This window comes from Mya arenaria, chromosome 3 (genome assembly GCF_026914265.1).
Source record: "Mya arenaria isolate MELC-2E11 chromosome 3, ASM2691426v1".
Lineage (NCBI taxonomy): Eukaryota > Metazoa > Mollusca > Bivalvia > Myida > Myidae > Mya > Mya arenaria.
In genome coordinates, this window is record NC_069124.1 from 34,632,533 (window position 1) to 34,642,711 (window position 10,179).

The following is a 10,179-nucleotide window of genomic DNA, read 5'->3' on the forward strand; positions in this document are numbered from 1 at the left end:
TGATCGGTGTGCTGAGTACCAGCCTGAACATGTAAAATTAAATATTTGTAAAAGTCGCGATACAGCCAAGAGTTACGTGCCTTGTTCCTGTACCGGAGATCAAGGGAGACAAAGGGTAAGCAATTAATGACTGTATTGGATATATTGTGCGTAAACTTGCTTATTTCAAAACGATGTTTAAAAAGCTTTGATTTTAAACTACCAGGCTAACGATAATTCATGTATGAGAAGTAAGTTTGGAGCTTATAGGCGATTGAAATATGCCGAGTTACTTGACCTAATTTCGTTGATTATCAAGGGAGGTAACGGGAATACAATTTAACTACGGAGTAAGAGTTGCCTTATTTATTGACGATTTAAAGATGTGAGTGATTTGTTTAGTCCATCATTTGTGTCAATGATGCGTATGAAATGCTTCATAATATTTATTAATTGTTATAGTTACTGAAGCAGTGGATGATTTGTTGCAATATACAATCATGTTCTGCACTGTTCTACCCCTACTATTATGTTCATTACTGATAAAATATCACATGTGAAATTTGTTGGTCAAGTTTTGAAAATCTGTTTCAATATATGTGTGATAATGTCACAGTCAATTCCTATATAGGTTGTGAGAAGGTGTATAAGCGGTCTAGTAGCTCAGTCGGTAGAGCACTCGTCTTGTAAGCAAAGGATCCTGGGGTTGAGCCCTGGTCCGCCTGCACATTTTGGCCGTGACAGCACTGTTTGGTACTGTTGAGCAGCATAACACGCTCTCGGTGTTAATTAAGTGTATCCATTAGCACTGGTGTTCTTCAAATTTGAGTGCGAATTTCCAGTTTGCAAGGAAGTATGTCACAGTAACAATATCTATACAGGTTGTGAGAACTTGTGTAAGTGGTCCAGTTGTTCAGTCAGTTGAGCACTGGTCCTGTAAGCGCAGTTTTCTTGGTTCGAGCCCTGGTCTGGCTGCACATTTTTCTCACCCTGTGACAAATCAGACGCCACAGTCCCTAGTTGGGCTCCAGTCCAAGTGTTACAGGTTGAGAACGCGAGTGTTCTATTGTGTTAGCTACCCGACCACTTACACACCTTCTCACAGCCTGTATAGAGGTATGGGTACAGTGACAAATAAAGGTAAATACAATTCACAATTATGTCCCTTTTTATTGTTTCAAACTAGGCATCCACTTTTTTAATTCTAATTATCGCTGGTTGAATAAATGGATGTCATTCATCCATTTAATTGAAAAATAAAGGGATTATATTTTTCAATAAATTATTACTTATAGTACATGGTTGTATAATGCAATGGATTAATATGACCACCTCTGACAAGTGACAAGGATGGTTTAGTGAAAGATTTTGATTTTTTTGTAATTAGCTAAGTATAACAAATATAAGTTATTTAACAAGTTACATTACCTGATTAGGTTTGTTCATTTTATTATGCCCTTGTTACATAACATTATCAGACATGGTCATTGGTTTATCTCCTCATATTTGAGGTAGAGAACCAAAAAATTTATTTTTATTTTATTTAGATAGATAACATTGTAGACAAATCAATTGAGTGTCTAGCTACAAAGAAGTATTCATGTACAATCAAAAGTTAAAGGCCAAAAGCATGGAAAATAATCCACAAACATAGAATATCGACAGGCTTACATGTACATGTTATCCAATCCTTTATAAAAGCAGTGATGCATTTAAGTAAAATATTAGCTCTTTTTGAAATAGGCAGTGATGGAAAGAAAAAATAATACATTACATGTACAATTTAATACTTAAGTTATATAAATAAATAAACGTTCAACTTTTTATCTTTTCAGCTCCTCTGCAAGCCCGCCATTATGGCAGAAAAGCCAGTCGCTCAGGAAGCATTTTTAAATAATGTCCACTACAGGGCAGGTTTTGTTGGCCTGTATTCGCAGTTTAAGGATGGTCGCAACTGTGATCTTCGCCTGAACTTTACTAATGAAAGTGATACCATTTTCATCCATAAGTGTTTGGCCGATGTCTTCTTCACAAAGGTACCTATTTATAACCCCTATAGTAAGTTCTAAACTTTTGAAAGGATTTTTTTTAGTTTAAGTGTATGTTATAATATTCAAATATGTGTCATAACAAAGAACTTATTAAATCAGAAATGCTGGCTAAGCTAATATCACTGGCTATGGAGCTTTTTTGAGACATTGAGTATCTACTGTGCCAGTTAGGCCAAAAAAGCAGTGTGGGGCACCCTGCTGCCTTTTTCCGAGACCCTGCTGCCTTTTACTACACCCTGCTGTGCCCTTTTGTTTGACTGAGTCAATTTTCAGAAATAATTATAGAAATAATAAATATACATCATTTTGACACAAGTAAAAATAACAGTTAAGGTATTCATAAGTAATTATTAGTATGGATAGTAGTTTCAACACATACACAATAGGAATTGAGCATTGGCACTTGAAGTGCCCCATTAAGGCTCATTTAATGCGCATCAAGCCATCAATGCCCTTTCTCACCTAGCACACTGCGCTTTTCAAATCCTGTCTGCAGCACGAAGTATCTAAGATGTATGTAAATTGAAAGAGTCACAAGTAAAGTGGTTTCTACCTGGAACGAGATCACCTTGATGGCTATCAGGTAGTTTCACAATGATGATTCAAGATATAATTACTTTGTATAAAAAGTGTTAGTTAATGACAACCATGAGCACTCCTTTTAACTCCAGGTGGAAGCGGATGTGGATTGGGACCATGGACGCCAGTTGTACCTGGATCTTGGCAAATTTGGAATCCAGTACCCAATAGCTGTCCGTGTCGTAGAACACCTTTATACCGGTGTCCTGAAGTTTACACCGGCTCAGGTAAGTTGCAACGAAAAGTTCAGAAGAAAAACCTCGCATTTTACTTTCACTTGTAGTTTCTTTAAAAAGAAATCTCCGAGTGATATCAATTTAAAAAAAATGTGTACTTTTCAGCAACATTGTCACATGACTGTGACATATCTTATAAAAGTTATATATTTTGGTTCACCGAAAATCGGTAGGCAAATAGTATCACGTGATTGTCACATGACTTTGACATGTCTAGCTACATACATGTATTGGGGATCACCTTTTCTGATAGACCATAATGTGTTAACTTCAGGCAACAAGTGTTCTGATGGCTGCAGCTGTATTGGGCTATGATGAGCTGGAGAAATGCTGTCACAAGTACCTGCAGGGAAACTCTAGTAATATTTAAATGCTTTAAGTTAAAGTTTAAACTTTATTTATTTTACAACAATTTTGAAGAAAGTTTTATTAACTTATACTAAATCACTCTTGTTGGCACAATGTTGCACAAGAGTGTGGTCTTGTGTTTCAGTTACAGTTTCAACCAGAAGTCAATACTGATATAAGTATTGACAGCATAACCTATTGGATTTCAGACTTAATCAACATCAAGTTTTTCTATACAACTGACTAAAAACAAATGTAAATATAACAAATATTTGGGGACAGGCCATAATCTGGGTTAAGTTCTTATTAAGTTAACCTCTTTATCCAACTGGGAAATATATCCTAAATTTTTGCAGTAGTATTTTTTCTGTAGATTCGATAACCAGGAGAGTGGATGTGGGAGCCCTCTGTCTCTTTAGGGTAGAAGGTAGACTTGTTTATACATGATCTGTTACTAGTACTTTGATCTGCCATTAAAATTTATTCTTTAATTAAATTATGTTACAGAAGAAGGACAGACCTTGCAGGTCTCTGGAAGTTCTGGTTCTGTAAACATGAAGCCGGGACCCAGTGGCACCATCCCCACCTCGGAAAGCAGACCTTCACCTGTTACTGTAGGGGTATCGACATCTACCAGCACAGAGGTGGGAGTGTCTACATCAGCAGGCCCATTGACTATGAATTCTTTGTCAGACTTTTATGGGGTTTGTAAATGATTGGTTTTTCACTTAAATCTGTGATCAATCTAACCACAAACTTGGCCAAACATAATGTGATTCATCCAAACTAATTTGGGGCCTCATTCTCAATGCTGAAATAAACGTTTTTCACCAAATATAAAAATGATGTTACCAATGTCTGTTTTTAACAAAATAATATAGATACCAGGAGTTGTCCAAAAAAGGACCCAAAACATTTCTGTACAGTATGAAAGAGATTATGTATTCTTAAAAAAAATGTTTAATCACATTCTCTATCTTTGTTATTTGGGTAACAGTCAAACTATTGGCCTCAAGCATCTGTTCAGAATGTCATCCTCCTACACCAAGTGACAACAGTTTTTACTATTTATATACTCGCCTAACCATGAAATAACTACATACTGTTGCTGCCTTCTTGAACAGTTATCTGCTCTCTCCTTGCTCTGGTTTTGCGTGTACAATGGCTATATGCATAAATAATGAACTGATTTAATTCCCATTTGTTTCCTATTTAAGCGTAACATAGAGTGTTGTATTCCTGGCTGCAGTGGACGGCCATTAAAAGGAGAGACCGACTTCATCATCCATCCCTTCCCCTGGCCTCTGGACAAACGCCAGTCCTGGATCAACGCTATTGTTGCTGTTTATGGCATGAAGTACTATGTAAGTATTGACTTCACAAACCTTGTCATTTTGCTTTAAACTTTTTTTAACAGTTGTGAAACGAGTTATTACAACCTTATAGTAAGAACAAAATGTGACCTGACCGTTTGGTCTTATGCTGAAGAGAAAAACGGAGTACCAAGAGAAAACCCTACATGTCTGGCTTAATGACCACCAACCAAACTCCAAGTGTGTTCTCCAGAGAACCGTTTGTTAATTAAGAAGAAATTTATCTTGGTCATTTGCAAAGCAGAAAACACGCTTCATGTCAAGTGTAAGATTTATAAATATATATATAGCAGCACAGCATGGATTTGCAAGTTTGCCCTGTTGCGCTTACACAGCATAAACACATCGAGACAAAGTTTTAAAATTTCACTCAGTAAAAAAGCTTTGGTAGATCTAGGACAGTTTTAAAGGGGAAAAGATGTCTGTGTTTCATTTACTATCTCAGTCGACCCAGGCGTGCGTTGTTCCAACCCACCATTTTGTATACAGCCCTTGTTATTAATGTTTCAGTAGAGCAATAAATTATAGGTGTTCATACTTTCCTTTTTAGAACAGAGCAAGTGAAGGCCGAGGTGTCTGCACACACCATTTCAGGAAGAACGACTACAATGCCGCCAACAGACTTAAAGCTTTTTCTGTCCCAAGTCTCTTCAAAAAACTTGAAGATAAACCACAAAAGCCACCGAGAACTAAATCATCATCTGCAGAAACTCAACTAACCCAAGTGATAAAACCTCACGCTCTAGAGGGGTACATAAGGAAAAGAAATATTGTGGCTGAAGGCGTTTATGAGAATAGGAATCTGCCAGAAACTTTTAACAGGAAAGAAGGCAGGAAATTGACAACTGGTGAAGAAAATACGTCAACAGAAAAAAGCGAAACATTCTTCCAGTCAAAAGATCCAGATAGCAGTTGTAGTAGTGTTGGTAAGTTGAAAAAAAAGTATTTATATTCCTCAAGTCTTGTCAGTATAGTACAAGAAAAGTTGGCCTTGACTATGTGTAAAGGTGGATTTATGCCAAGTGTCACAAGCCCCATAATGAAATTAAGTGTTTCATGTGTTAACATAGAAGGAGCACAGATATAAAAAAAACTCTGTTCTTAAAAAGAAACAGATGCAAATATATAGGGGAAGCTTTCTTGTAATTACGGTAGTTTGAGAGGCATATAGTAGTCACACTGTCCATCTTGCCATCTGTTAATATCAGGTCTCATCTGTAATGTTCTCACTTAACAGAGTTGCATAGCATGGGAAGGTATTTCTTGCGTCGATTCTTGCTCTGACTTCAGAGATTAAGGTTACTCTTCGAGGTCAATTAGCTATTACTTTGCCAAGGCCAAATTGGGAACATTTGTCATGTTCTTTTGACAGCTCTTGTTTTTGACAAAAGGGTTGAAGTATTGTCATAGCCTATCATGTGTTGTCATCATTGTCATGCAAAAACTTTATCCTTGGCCATAATTAGTGTTAAAGGTATTTTTACACATGTTAGTGACCATGGAAATGTGTGTAGCATAACTCTGGCTTTAGTAATTTTCAAGTTATGCCCCATGATGGTCTGAGAAATACAGTGTTGGCATTTGCTTATGGTGCTCATTTTTGCAGGAGTAGGTTGTGGCACTATGGAATAAGAAGACCATGAACCATTGAAATATATACTTTTTACCTGTTTATCATCAAACTATAAGTTGGTTGTTATATACAATCAGTAAATTAGCCCTCTTCATATGAATGTGTAACATTTTCTTACTGGTACTTTTCTTCAGCTTCAGCATCAGAGCCATCGGTAATCATCAAGACAGAGCCAGTTGATGATGAGTATTACACAAGCTCAGGACTGACCAATGATTCTCAAAATCTCAGGGAGGGTGTAGGACGAGATTCTGACAGTCCTGTGGTAAAATTAGAAGTGAACGAAGAAAGCCCCTCTATGGACAGTGTACATCAGGGTGGTGGTCCAGTGTCCTCAAGAGGAGTTTCCACTGGGACGGGTACAGATTTTGACAATGACATGCATGATGGGAACATAGGCTTTGAAACTGCTAGGAAAAGGAAGTACCCAGAAGTGTACATGGAGCATACCCACAGTGGTGAAGAGGAAAGTTACCACTCCTTTATGAATAAGAATAAGGGCGGACTGGAAAGTGCACATAACCAGGATGAGTTTTGCACTGAGGAAGGAAAACAGAGGAAGAAAACTAAACTTAAGGTAAAAAGTCCTAGTACTTTAAAGAAAAGAAAAACTAAGGATAAAACTGAAGGAAATATGGGAGACACTGAGGACCAAGAATCTCAATTGTTTGGTTTAGGGCTGAAAAAGAAAGGTTTGGAATCTAAAACAAACAACGAATCACCATCTAAGAAAGGCATGCGACTTCGAGAAAGAAAGAAAAAACCAAATCAATATTTGGATGATGTCTACAATGAGTATTGTGTTGAATATGAGGGAGATGAAGTTTCATGGGAAAACAGCCTGAAACAGCAGAAAAGTAAGAACCTATTTGTATTGCCTATTGCCGAAAAGGAGGAAACCATTCATAGAGAAGCGTATTTTCCACCAGCTGCCATTGTTCCAATGGGTTGTGTGTCACGTTATGCTCAGGGTATTGTTGCAAAGCAACGCGTAGTTACTCGCACACTCACGGATAAGGAGCTCAGGGGATTTAAGGTGGAAAAGAAGGTTTATCCTGAGCGGAAGACGATATTTCAGCAGTTTAAACATACAGGGAAACAGGTGTTCATGTGTGATCCAGTAACTAAAGATGCAGTACCTATATCTCAGTGGAAAAACCAGCAGGACCAAACTTCTGAGGAAATACAATCAAGGCAGAAATCAAGCTCACCATCATCCCAGGACAGTGAATCTGCTTATGATGCTTACATTCAAATTGGTAGACGTCCAACCCAGCAGAAAACACTGGTCGTTTGCCACCCTAAAAAGCCTGTAGTAAAACCTGTTATCAATTCACGGAAAGGAAAATACTTTGAAAATTCTGACTGTCAAAAAACTGATAAAGTTGAGTTTGTGTACAGTGGTTGATTATGACCTCATTCTATATGTTTTACATGACTATTACATTTAAGTCGCAGAATTGCAATATTTTTACACCATTGCCTTATTTAATACAAAACTTTTAAGTCTCGCAACAGACTTGTCAAGAACTGTTGTGCTGCCTGATTTTATTGTTATTATTCATTTCTGTCTTTGATTGTATATTGTGTAAAAAAAAATAATTTCTGGAACAAGCCGCATATCAATTATGCTAGCACTAGAAGTAAAATCATTGACTGTGGACTTTTGAAATCAAGGTTTGCTATAACTTTGTAAAGAAAGTTTCATGAAACTTGGTACACATGTTAACAATGACAATACGCAATAAAGAAACTGTGTAGTTTGTCCTATTACTATAAGTTAATTTTAAGTAAGTATGGGGATATATAATATGCCCCATTCTTGGCTGAGAAAAAGAGTTAAGTTTCCGCATCTGTCGCTCTTGTTTACTAGAGTTTAAGCCAGGTTTTAAGAAGGACAGGATGCGGAAAGACTGCCAGGGTGCTAAGTGGAAAAAGGGCACATTGTATCTACTTCTATAATAGAAGAAGGGTGCCAATACTGGCCTCCATGGCTTCCCATAACTCCTTAGCTTAATCAATTTGTTTATAAACTGAGATCATAAGTGTTAAAGAATATATTTTTATTTGTCTTATTTTGAGTTTACATTCTAGAAATTGTATATAATGATTAAGTCATGTTTCCTCTTGTAAATAATTATTTTTACTTACTGCTGTATGCCTGGTTTTATACATGTACATATTATACTTGTCATTAAATTTTTATCTGCAAACTTCTGTTTGCCTTTACACTTGGACCGAAAACATTTATGGTATGTTAAGTCTAAATCCAATATTCATAATAAAATAAAATGGTCGAACACAGTGTTGTATATATGACTTGATTTTTCTAAAAAAAATCCTGCAACCGAATTGTTTTGTCTCACATCAGACCAAAATGAGTAGTAATACATCAGGGGTCATTTCAATATAGAATTTTACTGGGTAGTTGTATATTCAGTTATCTTAAATCTTGATAAATGTCACAAATGGCAATACATAAAAAAAATAAAAAATCATCAACTTTGTGTTCATTTTCAATATTGGCTCAAGTTCAATTCACACAGATATGTGGCAAGATAAAAGAAACTATGGCACTATGATAATTATATTGAAACAGCCCCCAGGGCTTAAAAGTTAACACTTTAGTCCAGCACAAACATTAAAAGAATCAAAATGTGGCAGACAGTTTCTCACCTCCGTTACAGCCCTTCTTGCATACTTATGTATGATCCGCATCAGTGACAGAGGATCTGGAATACTGCTTTCGAATGATGTCATCTCATAGATTCTTGTTTTAAAAGGGCACCTGTGACAGAATATCTACACTTGTATGAGGTAACCTTGACCTGTGACAGAATATCTACACTTGTATGAGGTAACCTTGACCTGTGACAGAATATCTACACTTGTATGAGGTAACCTTGACCTGTGACAGATTACCTACACTTATATTAGGTAACCTTGACCTGTGACAAATTACGTACACTTGTGTGAGGTAACCTTGACCTGTGATAGATTACCTACTATTGTATGAGGTAATATTGACCTGTGACAGAATATCTACACTTGTATGAGGTAAACATTACTTGTAAAAGATAACCTACACTTGTATGAGGTTACATTGACCTGTGAATAAATATCTACACTTGTATGAGGTAATCTTGACCTGTGACAGATTACGTACAATTATATCGGGTAACCTTGACCTGTGTCAGATGACCTTAACGTTTATGAGATTTCATTGACCTGTGACAGACTACCTACACTTGTATGAGGTTACTTGACCTGTGACAGATTACCTTCACTTGTACAAAGTAACCCTGACCTATGACAATTATCTATTCTTGAATGAGGTAACTTGATCTGTGACAGATTACCTAAATGTGTATGAGGTTCATTGACCCGTGACAGATTATCTTCACTTGAATAAGGTAGCCTTGACCTGAGACAGATTGCACACACCTGTATCAAGTAACCTTGACCTGTGACAGATGACCTTCAATTGTATGAGATTACTTGACCTGTGACAGATTACCTACAATTGTATGAGGTTATTTGACCTGGGACAGAGTGCCTACTTTTGTATGAGGTGACTTGACCTATAACTGATGACATACACTTGTAGGAGGTAACCTTGACCTGTGACAGATGACCTTAATGTGTATGGTTTTATTGACTTTAACAGATTACATACAGTTGTATGAGGTTTCTTGACCTGAGACAGATGGCCTACACTTGTATTAAGTAACCTTGACCTGTGACATATAACCTTGACATGTAGGAGGTTTCATTTACCTGTGAAAGATTACCTACAGTTGTATGAGGTTACTTGTCCTGTGACAGATGACCTTAATGTGTATGAGGTTTCATTGACTTGGACAGATTACCTACCATTGTATGAGGTTACTTGACCTTTGACAGATGACATACACTTGTAGGGGGTAACCTTGACCTATGACAGATGACCTTCATGTGTACGAGGTTTCATTGACCTTTGA

At 36.9% G+C, this 10,179-nt stretch overlaps 1 protein-coding gene across 1 annotated transcript; it reads left to right on the forward strand.

Moving 5' to 3' along the window:
- The first annotated feature begins 44 nt into the window (after positions 1-44).
- LOC128228172 (uncharacterized) lies at positions 45-8,504 on the forward strand. The gene is made up of 8 exons (XM_052939330.1): positions 45-115; positions 1,815-2,015; positions 2,702-2,836; positions 3,120-3,204; positions 3,701-3,897; positions 4,411-4,557; positions 5,117-5,492; positions 6,334-8,504. Exons 2-8 carry the CDS (start codon positions 1,836-1,838, stop codon positions 7,605-7,607), a joined length of 2,394 nt encoding a protein of 797 aa, XP_052795290.1. The 5' UTR covers positions 45-115; positions 1,815-1,835; the 3' UTR covers positions 7,608-8,504.
- The last annotated feature ends 1,675 nt before the right edge of the window (positions 8,505-10,179 follow it).